Source organism: Homarus americanus, unplaced genomic scaffold, assembly GCF_018991925.1.
Source record: "Homarus americanus isolate GMGI-L3 unplaced genomic scaffold, GMGI_Hamer_2.0 scaffold59446, whole genome shotgun sequence".
Lineage (NCBI taxonomy): Eukaryota > Metazoa > Arthropoda > Malacostraca > Decapoda > Nephropidae > Homarus > Homarus americanus.
Window position 1 is genome coordinate 1 of NW_024745259.1, and position 22,579 is coordinate 22,579.

General features: G+C 44.3%; 1 protein-coding gene across 1 annotated transcript; it reads right to left on the reverse strand.

Annotated features, from left to right (window-relative positions):
- Positions 1-7: 7 nt before the first annotated feature.
- On the reverse strand, positions 8-7,677 carry LOC121878607. The gene is made up of 3 exons (XM_042384942.1): positions 7,659-7,677; positions 3,129-4,208; positions 8-1,141 (listed from the first exon to the last, which is right to left on the reverse strand). Exons 2-3 carry the CDS (start codon positions 4,199-4,201, stop codon positions 952-954), a joined length of 1,263 nt encoding a protein of 420 aa, XP_042240876.1. The 5' UTR covers positions 4,202-4,208; positions 7,659-7,677; the 3' UTR covers positions 8-951.
- Between the last annotated feature and the right edge of the window lie 14,902 nt (positions 7,678-22,579).

Below are 22,579 nucleotides of genomic sequence, written 5' to 3' on the forward strand. Positions count from 1 at the left end.
AACTCGGTCATCATCAAAGAAACAGACAAGGTCTTGCTGGGCCCAACATCCCCTCCCCTTACTGAGATCTGACAGTAAGGTCAGGGTCAACACTTATCAACTCACTCCTCTGGGAGGTGATAGCTAATGACATTGGGGTCAACCTGCTTCTGGTCAGAAGGGTCAACACAATAATAATCATGGGTCAGCCTGTCCGATAAGGAACAATCAAACTTATTTTGTAAAAAGCATTTTGCTTCTTCAACTGTAGAAAAATCAGGTACGTTGTAGTTGTCTGGATTACAACTGTATACAGGCATGGAAACCTACCTCCAGAAAGATCTAATATCCATAAAAAGGGTGCAACATACAGTAGAGTGAGCCAAAGTAATTCCAAAACTAAATCATCTATTACCCAAGCAGACTGAGGGCCTTAGAACTAACAACCTTTCAGACAAGATACACCCACTAAAAAATTATTCGGCACCCGTGTCATATTGTATCACGCCGTAAGGGTGCCAAATAATTTTTTAGTGGGTGTACAGTACAGACCGGCCAGAGAGGCCATCCTGATGTGTGCCAATAAGTTGTAAACCCAATAAAAAATATTCGGCACCCTTGCGGCGTGATACAATATGACACGGGTGCCGAATAATTTTTAGCGGGTGTGCAATAGAGCAGATCTCACTGAAACGTTAAAAATCTTGAAAGGGAGAGAAAATGTGAACCCTGGCCATTTTTTGTGATGTCATGCACCATCAACACACGGGGACATAACTACAAGCTCGCCAAGTTATCATGCAGAAGTTCAGAACTAACATGAGGAAGCATTTCTTCACAGAGGGTGGTAGACTTATGTAACAGTCTACCAGCTCAAGCCGTGGAATCAGGAACAGTACCGAGCTTCAAAATATCCCTTGACAAAATATAATTAATTAACCTGGTCTCATACCATATAGTACTGTACAAAACCTAAAATTGTAAATTGTCATACTTACTGACATCTGGTAGAGGCTCACCAATTACAACTTTTAGCGAAGAGTCATTGATGGAGGCATTGGGAGCAGCCAACCCTTTCTCAGCACATCTCCAGTATTCTAGGGCCTTGATGCGCAACCCAATATTTCCACCCAAAACAAATCCAGCCTCCTCAGTCTCCTCACTGTTCAAAGAGAACGTTAGATAAGGAAAAACAACTAACATGGAAAGTGAAAAATCAATATTTTCTTCTAACACTGTACAGTACTGAATAATAATTTGGTTAAGAAAGGGGTTACTTGATCACTAGCTCTTCTTGTAGAGAGTTTTGCTCTGACCTTTTCTGTCTGAAAAGCAAAAAAAAAAAAAAAAATTACTTTTACTTTTATCCTTTTGAACACTGATCAGCTCGTTAGCCACTTGAGCGTTCGATCATGTCGCTGTTACACACTGTTAGCAAGTAATGAACATACTGGCGGACGCTCGCCCCACAAATGAATCACGGCTCAATGTTGAAGAAGCCGCAAGCCCAGAAAACTGTGAGGGGTAACTTTTTCGGAGTGAGAATTGTGAACTCTTAGAACAACCTGCCAGAGTGTAGTGATGGGACCGAGTGTGAGCTCTTTTAGACCAGACTTGAGGAGCACTAGAGCAGGTTCAGATACACTCAGGAGCCAGTGCATGTCCAGTACTTGCCAACAGTGCATAACAGAGACATGACCGATCGTCCAAGCGGCTAACGAGCCGATCAGTGGTGAAGAGGATAAAGGTAAATGTATATCTGGCTCCAGAATACATCTGAACCTGCACCAGTATTGGTCAAGTCTGGTCTTGAATGAGCTCACACTTGGTGTTGTCACAATGCTTTCAAAGTTTGTTGATTCATTTCTGAAATATTTTGTCTATAAGATAGACACATGGGGTGAATATAATAATCATCAACCTAAAGGCAAGAGTTAAGAATTCATAAGCCATAACAGACACGAGTAGTTATATAACATATTACTTGAGAGCATAATTTACATAACATAAACCCTCAATTTTTACACTTTGAGGCCGTTTAGCAAATACGGTAATATCTCCGTTAGACGGAATCCCTCAAACCTGGAACTCTCCGATAGCCGGAATTGAAATTTTCTCTGAAAATCGTTCCCAAAGCCTAAATTTTCCGGTAAATTATGGCTTTGGGAAAGATTTTCCGAGGGGCACATTTTCCAGAAAGTTTTGAGAAAATTTTCCCAATACCCGGAAAATTCCGGGGATGGGGATATTTTTCCAGGTTCGAGAGATGATGTAATGGACAATTTCTGGAACTTCTGAGAAAATTTTTCCATTAACCGGAAAATTGCTGGGATCAGGGATATTTTTCTGGGTCCGAGAGAAGACGTACAGTAATGGGTAATTCTAGAACTTCTAAGAAAATTTTTCTGTTACCCGGAAAATTACGGAAAATTACGGGGATGAGGGATTTTTTTCCAGCCTTGAGAGAATCCTCTGTTACCTGGAAATCTCTCTTTCCCAGAAGTGCTCTGCACCAATTGTTCCGGCTAACGGAGATATCACTGTATTGTAATAAGTTTACTGTACACTTATGGTGAAGAAAAGCAACGTGCCTAATGTAAATATAGTTCTGTAGAATGAAATTAAATATACCTGTAAATGTTCTTTATATAAAATACAAGATTATTAAGTAGCTTAAATGCTTATGTACTAAATAGCTCGGACGAGTTGACAAAAGAAGTGAATTTGAACAACCCGCTCAAGTTACTAGTAAGTCAGAAACTTTGTTTTCGGCATAATGTGGAAAAATTTATCTCCTAAAATTAGAATTGTTTATTTACCAAAAGTTAAAAAGAATGTACAGTACACATGAGGCTACGAGAAGTAACTTACATTCCTAGATGTTGTTATTTACTTACACCGACCAGGGTGTTCCGTTGAATTAGTTCATAGATTACTCTCGCTTGAGTGATTTATAATCATCAAAAATTAATAGTCAGTGGTGAAATTATTTTGAATTGCGGTAAAGCAGGGCCTTGTCTCCCTAACATGGTTATGTGTATGGGGTTCACAGTTTTCACTAATAACGTAAGTTATTCCGAAAATGAGCTTTTTTAAGTGAAACTATTGCACAGTATTAGTAAAAGTAGGTCAGTAAATACTGTACTCGCCTATTAATCATAAATCTCTTCATTCCAAAGCAGTGTTCATACCAGTCAATTAAATCATTACTTTCTCCAGCTTCACAGACATAGGTGACATGGTCAATGTGGGTGCAGATCGGAGCAGCTGTAGGTAGTTCGATGTCACCTTGAAGATAGCATGTAGAGTCAGCGGTGTTTAAAAGTGTTTGTTCGAAAATTTCATTGGATCCATAGTTATTCTGCAAAACTGGTGGAAAATCAGATTTATTTACGGGTACAGTACAGTTGACAGAAAGTTGCTTCCGGTCTCCATTTGTTATTGATGTGTCAACCCATGCATTTCCATTACACTCCTTTATAGCTTCATATCCTGGTAAAAAATCACCTTCATAATTTTTTTTATCTATCAAAGTGTGGACGATATTACCACAGCAAGAAGTCACGATGGAGTACCTGACTTGACCAAACATATCTGATATATTGGCTGGCTCTCTGAGTACCTGTCCTCCACGTGACCTAACTCTCTCTGTTACACTGTCCACATCTTTCACCACTAAGGCTATGTTAAACACAGAGTCAAATGAATGGATAACTCCATCTCTGCAGCAAAACACAGTCCAGTGCTCATTATATTCATTAAGTCTTTTTTCTAGGGAAGCATCCTTACAACAAACAAGTTTAGAAAGGTTTTGTGAATTTTCTGTGGAGTATAACCGACTACTTTTATCTCCATCAAGATTCAGTTTATCTCCACTTGGACTTCCACAGTGGGATCTGGTTGTCACGTTTTCATTGCTACTAGTAGTCATCATCTGCAAACTCGAACCCTTAGGTGAACTTTGTTTATTCTTACTGGAAACTTTATCTTCAGCATTGTTTTCAGCAGCAAAACCATAACTTTGATACCTCCCACAGCCTACGAGACGGTTTCTCTTGATGACGGTGAACACAGAGGTGCCGCTCCTGAGAGCCCATGTAGAGGCACAGGGGGTCACACGGCGGCCGAACACATGGAATCCAAATCCGTGTGTTAAAAGACGCAGTAAATTGTTTTCCTCCTTCACGCACATCTCCACGTGATGAAGAACGGAACAGCTCATGTTCAACCTGTAAAGAATATATTACAAGTATTACACGATGGCTGAATGGCTGGTTAACATTTACTATTTTGTTTTGTACTGCAATTCCTAAAAAAAAAAAAAAAAGACAGGTTCACTACAGCATGTAAGTTGGTAGTACTATTTTGATTTTAATGAAGAGAATAAATATCAGATTCTGAGCTTACCACTCGCTGTTTATCACACCACTCACTAAGGTTTCACACTATTATATATTATTATGCCAAATGGCACACACAAACTCCACTATTATGCTACAATGTGCAGATTATCTATGACTATAATGATCTGCATTTTAAGTAAATAAAACACACTACTTAACGCGTTCACCAAGTAAAATTCGACTTAAGCACTGCTGTGAAAAGCATTGGTGTTGACCAGGGCATTCCTTGGTGTTGACTCAACCGGAAATGACTTTACAGTTACATAACGCCAAGGGTTCTAATATTATAGAAGGATAGCCCACTTCCGTGGGCGAACGCGCTCACCACCCAAAGTAGCGCCGTCAAGCGGCTGGGAAGTAAACTAAATAATTAGGAAAGGCATAAAGGAAGACGAAAAATTTGGTGAAATCACTATTTTCTTTTGTTTTGTGCATTTCTTTATAGCAGCTGCTATGGGGCCCCAATACTGTGCAGCAATAAATTTATCTAGCAACTCCTTGGAACAGAAACCTTTCTTTCGATTTCTGAAAGATAAAGAGAAGTGAGTCGTGGACCTACTTCTGTCAATGTTGACTGTACATTAGTTTATATGAGCGCTTTCTTTATTTAATGCATTTAGTACTGACAACGTTCCACTCTTGAGAGCTGCCAGTTAATATCAGAGTAACATTAGTGTATATATATATATATATATATATATATATATATATATATATATATATATATATATATATATATATATATATATATATATATATATATATATATATTATGAAGGGAAAAAACACACTCGATAACTTTTGTGCAATTCCTCACAGTTCTTCACGCATATTCTGGGAATGTCAATGGCATCTGCGACTCCTGTCAAATTCATATCAAGTGAGTGGGAGTGACTGATGAAGCTGCTGCCTCTGATTTGAAATGTATTTCAATATATAATTGCATATTTTCACTGTAACTCACAAGAGATTAAATATTAAGTTGCCTATCTCTGTCCTTTGGAAACCGATGAAAATGAAAGTATAGATGTGTATCCTTTCTCCTCTTGCAAATAACGCAGAGGTGCGATCTACCCGGCGTGTTGAATTGCGCGTCCAGAAGTCTTGGCTTCAGTGCTGCCAGTGTGAAAAATCAAAACGTTCCATAATCTTCTGAATAGTATCCAAAAAGTATCAATTTTTTTTCTTTAATAAAATGAAGAATTTCTTAGTATCTATGACAACAAATTTAAACTGAAATATAAAGGTGTCATCAATAATTTTACTGATTATAAAATGGCTATTCTTAGCTGTAGTCCAAGATTTTGAAAACATGCAGACGACAACGTGACGTCACATAAGTACGACTGCAGCGCCATCCTAATTCTGGACTACATAAAATGACGTCACTGTGCCTTGAGGTTTCAGTTAGTATTATTACCGACTATTTTACACTCATTCCTATCTTGAGTATATAGTCTTTGGTCCAGTAAGGCCGAAACAAACCCACCGGGCTACTATACAGTACCCCGGGCATCTGTTCGATCAAGTATTCTGTGCCATTTAGATCGTTACAGCTTCCCAAACAGCACATATTACCCATAGCAAGTTTTCTTTTTGCAGTAGAGTCCAGGGATCCAGACCCTTATTGTGTTATATTGGCACATGTACCTCAAAAGCTCGCAATCTTGGTTGTAAACAATTTGCGGAGACGAGGGCACTGTACTGCTGCTAACACTGGTGAAACCTTGTCTCTTGTTATAGTGTAATTTGTGTTTAGGAAATTATTAGAATAATGGCAACAAAGACTTCGGAAAGTGATGAAAGCCAGAATCCTCGCTACTCCATAGTGCGAACGTCGATAGCGAGTGTTTACGGGACACTGAACTCCAACACAGGTGAGACTGCTTTTACGACTACAGTAACACCATTGCAAGGAATATCTGGTAATGGTACGCCATGACGTAAACTACTAGCTCAGTCATTCCGATGTACCCATAAAGTTTGTCTACAATTTTCTAGGTTAAGTACATGTCTTTTAAGATGCAAGGAACGATAAACCTGCACCTTGACTGTGCCACAAGTTTCATCATACAGTCATCTGGCATTAGATCACAGTTTACAAACTTCCATGAGTCGGTAATATCGAAAGAAATGTCTTATGAAATCAAATATATTTCATTTAATTTTTCAATAAATACATAAGAAGCCTACAAAAGTGCTTTGAAATTACTCTTGTTGATTTAAATTCTCATTTTCTGTTTGTATACGAGCGAGACGAGGAGATAAGCATTTCCTGGAGCTGTCATTTGCCAAGTTGGCAGTGAAGCGAGTGTTTCGTTTTCTTGTGCTGTGTACATCTTTTAGGTGTTGGCTAATTGGTCATTGGTATTCAGCTTCATTTCCAATTGAAGTAATTAGTGTTAATCTAGCCGACAGAATGAACTTGATACTTTATTTTTGAATCATTAATATAACGTTATTTTATGTTCAAAAGAAAACGATGAGAAATAATCTATTTTACTCATTGTTCTGTAGTTTTAAGTTATACTACGCACTTGAACATTTTATTTAACATGGGAATTATTTTCTCCTAACACTGGCGACTTGAGATTTCTCCATCGACGATAAAATTACAATATTACATACACGTAAATTCCTGTAGTTCAAACCTTCCTAACCTTACCACCGCCTAGGTTAGGTTACAATGGCATAAGGTTAAATTTACTTAAATTAGCTTTAGGTAAGGTTAAGGTAGTTTTTGTCCTACCCTCGTCCACTTGACACATCTCTGTATGAATTGGATTACAGATGGACACTGGCTAGTGTAGTGGAATTCTCCCCTACAAACGCTGTTTGTCGCTGCCTAGCCGACCCCACCAATTCCCCAGTGTATGCCTCGTGGTCTAGGTCAACCAGCGCCGCCATACACCACGGAGCGGGGGTCAACTGCTAAGCCACGCCTACCCCCGCTATTTAAGACCTGACCTCGTGGTGATCTGCCTCTCCTTCTACCTACACCAACCAGCCAGCAACACCTCCGCCTGCCTGGCGGCCTTTCCTCGCTCCTCCTCCGCCTGCCTGGCGGTCCTCTCTCCCGCTGGCGAGCATGGAGACCCACAAGCTGTCCTTCTCTGAGCGTCCTCACCAACCAGCTCTCTCTACATCACGCTTGTAACCATGCTGCCTTCCCAGCACCAAGCTGCATTGTACATCCAATACAACATGTATATAGAGAGCACATTGTGAGTTTCCTTTCTCCATCCCATCCTGAGTGTGAACCAAACAATCTCATACCCCACAAATGGTGACCCCCGGAGATTCGCACTCACACAGGATGGAGGAGAAACTGATCACGCTCCCAGTCTTCAAGCAACATGGAAGACTGGCTTATCCACCCAGAAGCAGCTCTCATCGGCTCTACAGCTACTGTCTCTACACCGCAGGTTAGACACCCTAGAGCAGCTCTGCTACTCTAAGCAGATACCAGCTCCTCTTCCTGCCCCAAGCACCACGTCCTGCCTCAGACGCCGACCCCGGCCCAGCAGTAACCCCTACCGCCCCTGACGCGACCTCTGTTCCTGAGTGCGGACCCACACACCCCTCTTTTCTCCCTCAGGTACTCCCTGCTAATGTCCTGCACCCTGCTGCAGTCGTGGACCCAGCTGCTGTCACGAGCCCTCATCCGCTGCTGCTGACACAGCCCCTGCTCCTGACCCAGGTCCACACACCCCAGCAGGCGCATCTGTCGACTCTGTACCTGCCGTGAGGGAAGCACAACATTCATCGCCTCCACACACCCTTATTCTCCCTCTCTACTCCCACAGATATTGTGTATCTAGACAGTTGTATCCAGCGACCGGCTCATCACGCCATCGCCGTTGTCTCACATGAGGCACGCACCGCCCGTTCTGCCTCACATGTGCTATGCAACCCTGCAGACAACAAGTCTCCTACACAGCCTGGAGGGAAGGGGGAGTATTGTAGTGGAATTCTCCCCTACAAACGCTGTTTGTCGCTGCCTAGCCGACCCCACCAATTCCCCAGTGTATGCCTCGTGGTCTAGGTCAACCAGCGCCGCCATACACCACGGAGCGGGGGTCAACTGCTAAGCCACGCCTACCCCTGCTATTTAAGACCTGACCTCGTGGTGATCTGCCTCTCTTTCTACCTACACCAACCAGCCAGCAACACCTCCGCCTGCCTGGCGGCCCTCGCTCCTCCGCCTGCCTGGCGGTCCTCTCTCCCGCTGGCGAGCATGGCGACCCACAAGCTGTCCTTCTCTGAGCGTCCTCACCAACCAGCTCTCTCTACATCACGCTTGTAACCATGCTGCCTTCCCAGCACCAAGCTGCATTGTACATCCAATACAACATGTATATAGAGAGCACATTGTGAGTTTCCTTCCTCCATTCCATCCTGAGTGTGAACCAAACATCTTGAACCCCACACTAGATTTACGAATCCGCGGACATTACTTCCAAGCTCAGTTCAGAGATTCACGAAGCTTCTTCTTGAAGCCTTTTTCATTCCTTTCCAAGTTTTCTTCGTACTATCAACATCTTTCTAACCCACTGCATTGTTTAGCAGATTTGTTAAAGTAGAAAGCATGTAAAAGTTATTTACGTGACCAGTCTTAACGAAATTATTTGTAATAGAGGAAAAATTTTACATTTGCAGAACATAAGAACATAAGAATGGAGGAAACTGCAGCGGGCCTATTGGCCCAAACTGGGCAGTCCCGTTTACACACTGTATGTATATTATGTATGCTGGATTATGTATTATGTATGTATATTATGTATGTGCTCCATTTATATTTATTCAGCCTAGCTAGCAGCGTGTGGCAATGTTATTACCATATCCCACACGCTTAATTAATGTGCCTGGCGACGTATGGAAGCTGCTAATGTATCACTTTCCATACGTCGTCTATGGTAGTTGACCCGGACCTTAGCTAGGGAGCAGTGCTACCCACCTCTGTGTACATACTCTTATCCAGTAAACCGAACCTACAAAACTATACAGGTGTTTGTGTTCTCTCCTGTATATAGAACTTATTACCCAGAACACTAACATGGCGCAGTGCGTAGTTTTACTGGATTATTACGAGTGATTAGTGCAAGTTTGTGGAAAGCCGGCTGATGGATCCCCGCCTTGGGTCAACCCCGCGTCATCCCTCGAAGAATTTCGCAACTTTGAGCAGTGTCAGTGACAGTGATTTTCTGTGAAGTGTTTAGTGCATTGTGTGTTTCGTGCCATTCATGTGTGACCTTGTTCGAACGGATTTCCAAGGTATACGGCATGTTCTGGGCATTTGTGGGGTGTAGAGCTCAGCGCACCCTCCTCTGACCGTTTACAGAGAGCGACTGAGCTACTCCTATCTCCACCCCCCTCCCTCACAGCGCCGCCTCCACCCCCCCCTCACAGCTGGGGCGAGACGCTCTGCCTGCCTGAGACATACACACATACATGTACTAACACTTGCTGACCGCGCGGCTTCATTATATATATTTTATATATATAACCTACTTATCTGTGTATTTAATTAAATTTTTTTTGTCTGAAATCTTGTTGATACGACGGGCTGACCGGTCAACACTGATTTAAGACACAGTACACAGAGGAAGTAGTTATGTCTCATGCCTTACGTAGCCGTGGACCCAGCGCCTGGATGAGTCAAGCGGATGATAGTCCCCCAGAGATGGATGACCAGGCCGGCCCAGCTCCCACAACATCGCGCAGCCCTTCACCTCAACATTCAGCGTTATCTCCAGAGATAATTGCCTTAATGAAGTTTATGAGAGATGAGAGACGCGAGGATGAAGCTCACAGACGTTTGGCGGATGAGCACAGAAGGCAAGCAGAGGCAGAACGAGACCACCAACGGAGAATGGAAGACAGTGCACGGTTTGAAGCCTTGATATCTCGCCTCACTGTTAACCAAGCCCCTGGCTCTAACACTGCCTCGGTACTGAATGGTTCAGATACCTCATCCATGCTTCCTTCACGCCCCCCAGCCCCACCTAAAGCAGCAGCTCAAACGCCGCCCATCTTGGAGCCTGATGTAAATTTCCAGACTTTTCGCGAATGGCGGCGGCGGTGGGCTGATTATGCTACAATGGTGGATCTCCAGAGTTTGTCACAGCCTAAACAACTCATCCAGCTGCGTATGTGCCTGTCCTTGGAAGTTCAGCGTGTCTTAGAACATACGTTGCAGGTACCCCCAACCTCTTCGCTGTCTGTAGAGGAGGTACTGGACGTTCTACAACGGCACATCAAAGGACAGCAGAATGAAGCTCTGCGCAGGAGGGAATTGTTTAGCTGCAGACAGATGGAGGGTGAGTCTTTTGACGCTTTTTATGTACGTCTTAAGAGAGCCTCGGAAGAGGTAGATATATGTTTAGGCCACCACCAGCAGTGCGAGGAGACCCAGTTGAAGCAGGTGATCCTGATGGGTGTTAAGGACGAGGAACTTGTCCAACGCCTCACCTCCCTCGACTCTTCCTCTTCTCTTCAGGATGTGTTGACGATATGTCGCTCCTATGAGGCTGCCAGGTGTGCCACCTCTGCCATCCGAGCTCCCCCTACAGCTGTACGCGCTGTTTCCCGGTACAAGAAGGACAAGAAGTCTGCTCCTACGCCTTCGCCCACCACGTCCACGCCCGGTTCATTTTGCAACAACTGTGGTAAGCAGCACGGAACACAGGTATGTCCAGCTGCTCAGTCTACCTGCAACAGTTGTGACCGTAAGGGCCACTGGTCACTCACAGTACGGTGCCCAGCCAAACGCGTCCAGTGCAATGTGTGCGGCCGTCTGGGCCACTATGACAAGTGTTGCCCTTCCAACAAACCCAAGGAACAGCGTCAACGGAAGCTTCGGCGCCCTTCTACCAGTGAGGGCCGCCCACAGTCGCCAAATCAGAGGCACGACAACCCTGGACAAAGCCCGACCCATTTTAGGAGGGTGTACTCCTCGCATCCCAGGACCAAAGTCACCCAGTACATCAGCGTCATCGTGACCTACGGCGGTGTGTCATCCCGTCTTCAGATGTTGCCCGACACCGGCGCTGATGCTACAGTCATCGGTCCCCAGCATTTGCGATGCTTGGGGCTCTCTCCAAGCGATCTAGGACCGCCTCCCGAGGACCTCCGCTTTATGGCAGATGGTTCACAGATGGCCCCAGCCCTGGGTTCACTCTATGCACATGTCACCTTTGGCAACAGGTCGTGCCAGGCCTGGATTGACGTGCATAATGGTGTCCCGACTCCCTTGCTGTCCTACAGACATTGTCAAGAGTTGGCCATCATCTCCCAGGACTTCCCAACACCGATTCTCGAGGTAAATTACGCCAACAGGGTGCACGAAGGGAGCAGCAACTACCCTGCTGCCGCCCTACCCCTACCTCTGGCCAGTGACACCTCTCCTTCGGTAGTTGTCCCTGCTGCATCACGTCCCCACGCCTTGGCTCGCCTTCACGACAGTCACCGTGGAGCTGAGGCCACCAAACGACGTGCAAGACAGACTGTGTTCCGGCCTGGCATCGACCCCGACATCTCCAATGCTGTCCAGGTGTGTAAGCCCCGCCACGTATTACAACCCAGCCAGCAGCAGGTACCCTTCATGAGTGACGACAACCCCACCCGCCCCTTTGAGTCTGTGTCGGCCGACTTTTTCTGTGTGTCAGGAAAGTCCTTCCTGGTTATCGTCGACCGTCTCTCTGGTTGGCCGGTTGTCATCAAGGGCGGTAATGACACGACGTCTGCCGCCACCATCAGCAAGTTCCGCCACTACTTCCGTGACGTGGGCGTTCCTGTACGCCTGCGAACCGACGGAGGGCCTCAGTTCACAAGCCGGGACTTTGCTGCGTTCCTTGACCGATGGGGAGTCCGGCATGTGTTGTCATCGCCCCATTACCCGCAGTCCAACGGCCACGCTGAGGCTGCTGTCAAATCCTTGAAGCACCTCATCCTTAAGGTGGCCCCTTCTGGGAACATTGACTGCGAGGCCTTCGACCGGGGTCTTCTTGAACTCCGCAACACACCCAACTACACCGGACGCTCCCCTGCCCAGGTTTTGTATGGACGCCCCCTTCGTTCTTGTGTCCCTGCTCACCCTCAATCCTTCTCCAAGGAGTGGCAGGCCAAGACAGAGGATTGTGATCGCCGAGCCGCCGAACGTGTTCAGGACGTCGTCGCCCGCTGCGACCACGCCCGTTCTCTCCCCAGGTTGAGTGTCGGCACCCAAGTCCGTGTTCAGGACCCGACCTCCCTACGTTGGGACAAAGTAGGCGTAGTCATGGGTCTCGGCAGGTCACGGGACTACCAGGTGCGGTTACCCAGTGGTCGTGTGTGGTGGAGGAACCGCCGTTTTCTCCGCCCCGTAACACTGCCTTCTGCTGGCCCCGCCACCAGTGTTGAGTCCCATACCCTTCCCAGTGATGAAGTCCCTCGACGCTCAGAACGGATCCAGAAGAAAAGGTCCGCTCAAGACTTTGCTATGGCGTATAGGGGAGGAGAGGTGTATGTATATTATGTATGCTGGATTATGTATTATGTATGTATATTATGTATGTGCTCCATTTATATTTATTCAGCCTAGCTAGCAGCGTGTGGCAATGTTATTACCATATCCCACACGCTTAATTAATGTGCCTGGCGACGTATGGAAGCTGCTAATGTATCACTTTCCATACGTCGTCTATGGTAGTTGACCCGGACCTTAGCTAGGGAGCAGTGCTACCCACCTCTGTGTACATACTCTTATCCAGTAAACCGAACCTACAAAACTATACAGGTGTTTGTGTTCTCTCCTGTATATAGAACTTATTACCCAGAACAGCTAACACACACAACCCCTATTGCTCATATAAGCATCCAACCTGTGTTTGAAGCTATTCAGCGTATTCGAGTTAATGATGATATTTGGTAACTTGTTCCATTCATCCACTACTCTGTTTCCAAACCAGTGTTTACCTATTTCGCGCCTAAATCTAAATTTGTCTAACTTAAAACCATTGCTACGAGTTCGCTCCTGGTTGGATAGTTTGAGTACCTTTGTAATGTCCCCTTTGTTTACCCCTGACTTCCATTTATACGCCTCTATCAGGTCGCCCCTCGCTCTACGTCTCTCGAGGGAGTGCAAGTTAAGATGCTTTAACCTGTCTCTATACTCAAGGTTCCTAATGCCCGGGATTAGTCTTGTCATTCTCCTCTGAATTCTTTCCAAGGATTCTATATCCGTTATGTAATACGGTGACCAGAACTGAACTGCGTAATCCAGGTGTGGTCTCACAAGCGCAAGATACAGTTTTAGAATGACCTCGCTAGTCTTGTAACTAACACTCCTTTGTATGAACCCAAGTGCTTTATTAGCCTTGTTACGAGCAAAAACACATTGTTTACTTGGCTTCAGGTTCCTACTTATCATTACTCCTAAATCTCTCTCGCACTCGGATTTCTCTATGGCATCGTTGTTCATCTGGTATCTGGTTTCCCTGTTTACATCTCCTATACTGAGCACTTTACATTTGTCCACGTTGAATTTCATCTGCCATTTTTCAGACCATTCGAAAAATTTGTTTAGATCTTCCTGTAGTTTTGCGGAGTCCTCGTCAGATTTAATAACACGTCCTATTTTAGTGTCATCAGCAAATTTACTTATATTGCTGTCTATGCCGATATCTATATCGTTTATGTATATAATAAATAATAATGGTCCAAGTACTGAGCCCTGGGGAACTCCACTAGTGACTTTGCTCCAATGGGACTTAGTGCCGTTAATGCTGTTAATGCTCACTCGCTGTTTCCAGTCCTGTAACCACGCGTTAATGTGTCTTTAGACTTTACTTAAGGGATTAATATTAATTTAGATGATATACATATTTCGCCAATGCTTTATGTCCAAGTTTATTTACTTTTTCCAGCACAATAGTTTGTTTACCCTTTCCAGCACTAGAGGATAAATAATTATACAAAAAAAAAAGTTTAGGTATTTGAGGTGTAATGAGTTGTTTTTAACCCTCACCAATCTACCTGTTTATCTATCTACCCTTCTATCTGTCTACCTAGCAACTCATCTACCTAACAACCCGTCTACCTATTGTTACGAACCCCGCCACCAATTGTCATGATCTACCTACCCAGCACTACGAACCACGCCATCTATTGTCTTGATCTACCTACCCAGCACCACGAGCAACGCCATCTAGGGACGAAACACGAGTATGACTCGTCTTAGTTACCACTCCCGGGTTTCCCTTCTCCATATCCTGGTTGTTGCGTCACCTCCTCAAAGTCTTCTTTGTCAGCTCCAGTTCGAGGAGAGAGCAGTTCACTCTGGGAAGTGACCACAGGATCACCTATCCTGGAAACCTACGGCACAGTGACTACCTACCGTCTTCTACAATACTCAGCCTTACTCGTCAGCCATCTCAGCTCCGCACTTAAGTATTTGTAATCTTATATTGCCTCCCCCACGTCCACTTGCTTCAAAATTGTTTATGTTGTATAAATATGTATATACTGTTAATGTTTAGGTTAAGTATGGTTAAGGGTAAATTATAGAACGCTGAATATTTTGTTAAGGAATTTATGGTACTTTATTACACACAACAAAAACTCGCATCCTTTGTCTACCCTTTTATAGTCCGATTGCCTTTGTTTTGTTTTTTTGTTGTTGCCTGTTGGGATCTGGGTAGACATTTAACTATATTCTAAATCCCCAACTCGTAACACTATCTACCCATCTACCTGTTTACCTGTCTATAAGTTCTTCTGGCTAAGGGTCATCTGAGTACAGGAGGAGTCGGAGAGGGGGAGGGGGGTTGACCACTTCTCACCCTCGCTCGGGCTGTTCAATTGTTATCTAAAGACTCGAGAGAGATGATGGCCACACCATTGTCACTGGTTAGAGAGAGAGAGAGAGAGAACGAAGTAGTTGTATCCGAAAAACAAAAAAAAGATGTCCCTAATTTTTTGTCTCAAGCCAACAGGCAATAGTTCTAACCCGGCTTTATTGTTCACTTGGAAGAGGCAACCCACAGTCGTCAGGAGGAGTTGTTTTCTCACTCTCTACTACCCCTCCTTCTACCCCCCCAACCGCACACGCCGGTAAATACATCGCACTGTCACCCACGTTTCTAATGCCACCACATAAAACCCTGGCTTATCAATACACAAACACCACTTAGGATACATACATACATAACAGTTGCCCCTCTCGTAACGAGGATGGCCGGCCCAAGGGCCACCTAGGCGTGAATTTGTTTAAAGCGTAGAAGCTGTCGCTAACACAACAACCACACCCTAAGTTAACGAGTTGCATGACCCAGTATCAAGGAATAATCCGAAAAGACCGGACAAATAGGGTGGTAGACGAGTGGAACAAGCTTAGCAACTTTGTAGTAAGTGCTGGAACGCTGGAGAGTTTTAAAAGGAGGCTGGATAGATTCATGGATGATAGAGAGTGGTAGTAACTCTCGACAGGAGCTGCCATGCACAGGCCAACCGGCCCATTGCAAACTCCCTATTTTCTTATGTTCTTAACTCGCCAACTGCCCTGACTAACCATTACCCCGGAATACGATCCGCAAATCGATTAACATCTAGGACTCTAGGTTCTTAATTACTGCTGGGAAATGGCGTAAAGAAACTTGCCCATAGTTTCACCCTGCCCGGGGATCTAACCCGGGTCCGCTAGCTGCGAGGCGAGCATGCTGGCCATTCCACCACAGGTCACCATACATACATACCACACAACGTCCATAGCTCTGTGTAAAATTACTACCACAGAAAACTTTTAAAAGAATAAAAATTGGTGAGGAGAAACAGACAATCAACCAACTATAAGACATAATAATAGTTACTTATCTGTCTGTGTGTCGGGTGGCTTCCTAGACCAGGTATAAACGTACGTCCACCACCACCAAAAAAAATCACAGAGAAACTAGCCTCAGTAACTCACCATCATATCACTCATGCATACCATAATTCATCCCAAATAAAACAACAAGAAGAAAGAAGTAACCAAAATACCAAGAACAAGAAGAACACAAGAATAACAAGAAAAGAAGAAACAAGAACATCAGATTAGTTGTAGCAAGAAAGAAGACCAAGATTAGAAGAAGAAAGAAGACATCAGCTTCGGCCGAAATAGCCCAATGGCGAAGAGGCCAGTAATCCCCAACACCAGTCCCAGTCCACCACACACCCACTATCTGCCTCACTGCAGCGCTTTCGTTTATTCCTCAACTCTATGACGTCATTTTTCCTCACGTTTTCGTTGGGTATTAATGGACATTAAAAAGCATGAATTTTAGGTATAACTATTGTAATGTCTTGGCAAAATATAAATATGCACATACAAGAACCCTACAACTATATAATATTATAACATAACTTGGGAACATTAAACACTAATTGAACAAAAAATATCAATAAGTTAGCGTCCTCTGATTTGGTGTAAAATTTATACATCCACCCTGGAATCTCTCAGCCTCAGACAAGGCTATTAATGAATTAACAGAGGGAGTTTGCAGAGCGTTTCTGGATTTTTTTTCATTAAATTCAATTTAGAAAATAGTCTCTCTGCATCTGCATTGGATGTTGGAAGAGACAATACCTGCAAAGCAAATGTACAAAGGTCCTTAAATTGGGAAACACCTACACCGTCCTTAAGTTCCCCTAGTTTTGTATAAACATCTGCAGTGGATCCTCCCCTAAACGCTGTTTGTCGCTGAGTAGCCGACCCCGCGAATTCCCCAGTGTATGCCTCGTGGTCTAGGTCAACCAGCGCCGCCTTACATGACGAAGGTCAACTATTAAGCCACGCCTACCTCCGCTATATAAGACCTGACACATTCGCCAGCCAGCCTTCACCTAATGGGAACTAATTCAGAAGAAACTAGCTACATAAAGGACAAAAACGGTAGAAAGGCAACAGAACCACACGATAAAGAACCAATATTTAGAGAATACTGGAAAGTCATATTCAGAATCAACGACGATGATAATAGAAGCTTCTGCCAAGAAACAGAACAGGCAACTAGAACATATTTGAGCCAGCACACAGAGAAATGGAAACCTACCGCGAAAATTAACCTCAACTCTTTAAACATCAACAACCCAATAATTGCTCCTCTAACTCAAAATGATATTGTAAAAACAATAGCAAGCTTCAAGAATAAAGCACCTGGCATAAGCCAAATTAATAAAATCGTACTACAAAACATTCCTCAGTCTATGATCGAACAGCTCAAAATATATACATGCCTCACTTGTAACTGGCTTTTTCCCTACCAAATTTAAATTAGCCAAAATCAGACTCATCCTGAAAGCAGGAAAGAACCATACCCAAGCAGAGAACTACAGACCTATCTCACTACTGGAAACACCCAGTAAAATATTGGAAAAATAATTAACCACAGACTCAGAAATTTTCTAGACCAAGAAAAACAAATATAACCTGAGGAGCGCGGCTTTCGAAAAACCGAGGAACCAATACAGCAATAGCACTAATATACGAATCAATGCAAATGCTGCAAGTAACAAAGAACAATGCAATATAATTCTAAGAGATGTTTCAAAAGCATTTGATAAAGTCTGGCATGAAGGACTGAAGTTAAAAATAATCAATGGACATGCCTACCAATATCACAACACTACTATGCAATTTCTAGATAACAGAAAGGCCAAATTAATCATCGACAACCATATAGGACAACCTTCAACCTTTATAGCGGAGTTCCTGGCAGCAATATATCACCAACGTTATACACTGTATATATGCGGCAGATATGCACAACCACGGCAATCAGAATATATAGCATACGCAGATGATGTCACACAGATAATCAGGTACCGGGAAAATCCAAACAAATGATGGCCATTAGAACATGCAGAGAAGAGAGTTAATAAACAACTATGAACGAAAATGGAAGATAAAACCAATGTCCAAAACTCCAAATAATTCACCAAAAACGAACCCATGCCCTATTATTATCAACAATCAACAAATACCATATGTTGCCAAGGAAAACATTAGACTCAAGATATCCAGAAGATCAGAAAGAATAGCTATGGCATCACAACTTACAAAGCTCAGAAGATTCCGCCAATTGGACACCAACACGCAATTGCACCTATACAAAGCACTGATCAGACCACACTTAGAATACCCTCCGATACCTCTCAATCGCAAGAACTAATCAACTTAAATATCAAGCAGTGCAAAATCTAGCCTCAGAAGAGCGGCAAAACACCAACCACCATACACACAAACAGTACAAGACATACACACAGAACACAGCATAGACCCACCAACATCAGAATACACACCCAAGCAAATGCAATATAGGAAAATCCAAGAACAGGATCCCATACTAAACCAACTAATCGAGGAAAACAACAACACATCACACAGATGGTGGCCTGAAGCAGGAAAAATGATAATGAAGAACCAGAGCTCTATATACACAATAACAATAAAATAACAATAAAAATAACAAAATAAGAACCAAAAGATGGCACAACTCTCCAGTCACACAAGGACCTGGAGGACCCCACAAATAAACAAAACCAAAAAGATGGATCCTCCAGTGCCACAAGGACCTGGAGGGACCCCCCTTAAGATAATATGTCCCAAGGACAACTTAGAATAACTTAGCTATTATTGATGACCGGCCTTCCTAACCCCATGAACCACTAAGGCAGCACAGTTACGAAGACAAAACCTGTCTCCGCAAGGTGGATAGCCCCACCTGCTGTTAACCTTCTCCTCTACTTCCCACTTCTGAACTTACCTTACTATACCCCTTTTCCGCTCTCAGAGCTACTGCTCTCTTCTCTCTGTATAACCAACCAACCAGCCAGCCTTCGCCGTGAACGGACCTCTCTTCTGACCCTTCACTGCTAAAGCCGGCCAGCCTGTCTGTCTTTAACTGTTGACGACCCGAACGAAAACGACCACCTCACCACCATTACTCACGCACCCGGGAAGCTCGTTCCAGACAACGCCCTTTCTGTGCCTCCCCACTGATCAGGGGTGACTCCTGATCAGAGGCGGCCCTGATTGGGGGATCTGTAACGGCTTTCTGCAGCGGACTTGGACCGCGATCCCACTGGTGTCACTTGCACCATTGGCTGCTTTTCTTTGATCTTCCTTCTTTTTTGCTCTGGCCTGGGGACCTGCACCCTAGAGGTGTATTCGTCCTTGGTGTCATGATCGTGATAACGGCTAACCTGAAAACCTTAAGGATTCATATTACGCTCAAACGTCCACAAAACCTTCTGAGTCCCCCAGTGGAAACGTCCCCAGTTTTCTCTGTTTCCCCGTCTTTGTTTAGTGGGGACTTTGAATATAATCCACGGATTTAGTAGCAGACGCTGTATGTTGGGACCTGTTGCCATCCAACCCTTTGTGATCAATTTAATTTTGCTTTTGATAGCAGAGTCAGAGCATTGTTAGTGAAGATAATAGTAGGGAATGAAACTGAGTTCATAGTCTCAATTTCAACGTCAGAGTGTACAGTAAATTAATTCATTGGAATAGAAGTAGGTGGACTCCCTGGTCTGTTTTGAGTGAGGGCCCCGCGGGCATTTCTACCGTTAGTGAGTGCCCGTCCCTTCATCCGTACAGGTATGCCATTCCACTCTGTGTTGTAATTCGCCCTTCTTTAAGTGATTTGACCCAATTAATAGTTGATTGTGCAAGTGTTACAGTAACGTAGTTGATATGCTCTGAGTGAAGTCATATTTACGTCTTTAACGTCCCCTGAAACGTGATGTTGTTTTCACTGTTAGTGAGTCACTAGCGTGGCTGGGGGGGGCAGTCCGCCCCGGGCGGCACTTTTGGGGGCGGCACTTTTGGGTCTGCTCATCACCCATATCTGCAGCTACTGGAGACGTTAATCCATCCCTTTGTATCGGCGGCAAGTTAATCCTTGTCGTGTCTGACCTAACACCTGACCCACATCATCACGGCCACGTCATGAGCTACACCCTTGCTATGCGCCCCCCGCCACACACACAACCTGTAACCTGTTGAGGATTAAGGAAACAACTTCAAACAAGTACGCCAGTGAGCTCATGTGGTGTGGGTATGAGGGCTTGAGCTGCCACCATTTATGAGGGCTGCTACTGCCACCCTTCATGAGGGCCTGTGTGCCAGTAACAATTCCTTTTACTCTTATATATCACCATTGGTAGCGTGACGATAGGAGGCTCGTGGGTAGGTGTAATGATAGTATCAAGCAATAGGGAAGAAATAACGGTAAATACTGTAGGTAAATAATATACACACTTATACAAATACAAAGTTTATTTAAACATGAATATGAAATTAGAAGAGAGAATTGGTTTGTACTAACAGACGAAATCTATTACTAGGCCCTCAGCCTCAACATACTCACACCATTACTGGGTGGACATATTCAATACACTTCCAACCCTACTGGGTGGACATACTCAATAGCACAACTAGGATAGTCACTTAGCACCATACATACTAGAGCAACTGCCACTACAACACTCAGTCGTCAGGAGTGATACGCAAGCAACTGCCATGGGGTCCAGCCACCATGGAGTACTATCCGACGAACTCTGGAGATCCCAGTGGGTTAATTCCACCACACAAATATAGCCCTACTGAGTTAGACATTCATCCACCAATGATGGGGGCTGGTAGTGGTGTGTGGCTTGGTGGTCCCGGGTCACCTCGTGGACCGAGCGTTAGGGCCAGACGAGCCAGCTATGGGGGCTATAGGTGGTCTGAAGTGTCTGACGGCCGGGTCTCACGAAGGTAACTGATCCTACTGGACCTCGGACATGTCCCTAGACATAGTGGATACAACATCCACCCTACAGACACGGCCTAGGCTGCGTTAGGGACCTGTATGGATGAAGGGACGGGCACTTACTAACGGTGACAACAACAACACGTTTCAGGGGACGTTAAAGACGTAAATATGACTTTACTCAGAGCATATCAACTACGTTACTGTAACACTTGCACAATCAACTATCAATTGGGTCAAATCACTTAAAGAAGGGCAAATTACAACACAGCGTGGAATGGCATACCTGTATGGATGAAGGGACGGGCACTTACTAACGGTTAAAATGCCCGCGTGCCCTCACTCAAACCAGACCAGGGAGTCCAGCTACTCCTATTCCAATGAATTAATTTACGGTACCCTCTGACGTTGAAATTGAGACTATGAACTCATTTTCATTCTCTACTATTATCTTCACTAACAATGCTCTGACTCAGCTATCGAAAGCAAAATTAAATTGATTACAAAGGAATGGATGGCAACAGGTCCCAGCATACAGCGTCTGCTCCCATAGACAAAGGCGGGGGAAACAGAGAAAACGGGGGACGTTTCCACTGGGGGACTCGGAAGGTTTTGTGGACGTTTGAGCGTAATATGAATCCTTAAGGTTTTCAGGTTAGCTCTTATCATGACCATTACATGGGTCAGGTGTTAGGTCAGACACGACGAGGATTAACTTGCCGCCCATACAAAGGGAAGGATTAACGTCTCCAGTAGCTGCAAAACCATGCAGTCTCGGGTCATATAAGTTCATGTACAGCCGACCAATCCACCAGTTACAAGCAATTCACTTCAGTTCTGCACAAGTCTCCATCGTGACAAGACGAGGGGAGGCTAGACGACTTTTAAGTTCTCTTGTGTTTTCGATCCAGTTATTTACTTCGTTGGAAGACATAATACTATAAGGTAAGAAATATTAAAGTATTGGTTAAAAAATATTGATGTGACTTTTGCTGCGGTACTGAGATTAAATATTTAGATTTTGTTTCACAGCATTGCGATTTTATACTAAGACACTATCCTCACTGGGGTACAGACAAAAGCCCCCCCGACAAAAGCCACCCAGACGAAAGCCCCCCAGACGAAAGCCACCCAGACAAAAGCCCCCTTACTTTGATCGGGGTGGCTTTTGTCTGACAACAGTAAGGGCTTTCAAAAGTTACGGACATAATTAAATAGTTGAGGGTAAAATATACTGTTCTTCTGTGGTTAATTATTGGTTAGGTTAGGGTTGGGTTAGGTTAGGTTAGGGTTGTCAGACAAAAGCCACCCCGATCAAAGTAGGGGGCTTTTGTCTGGGTGGCTTTCGTCTAGGGCCTTTTGTCTGGGTGGCTTTCATCGGGGGGGCTTATGTCAGACATCCATTTTCACTGTACTCTGAGTCTG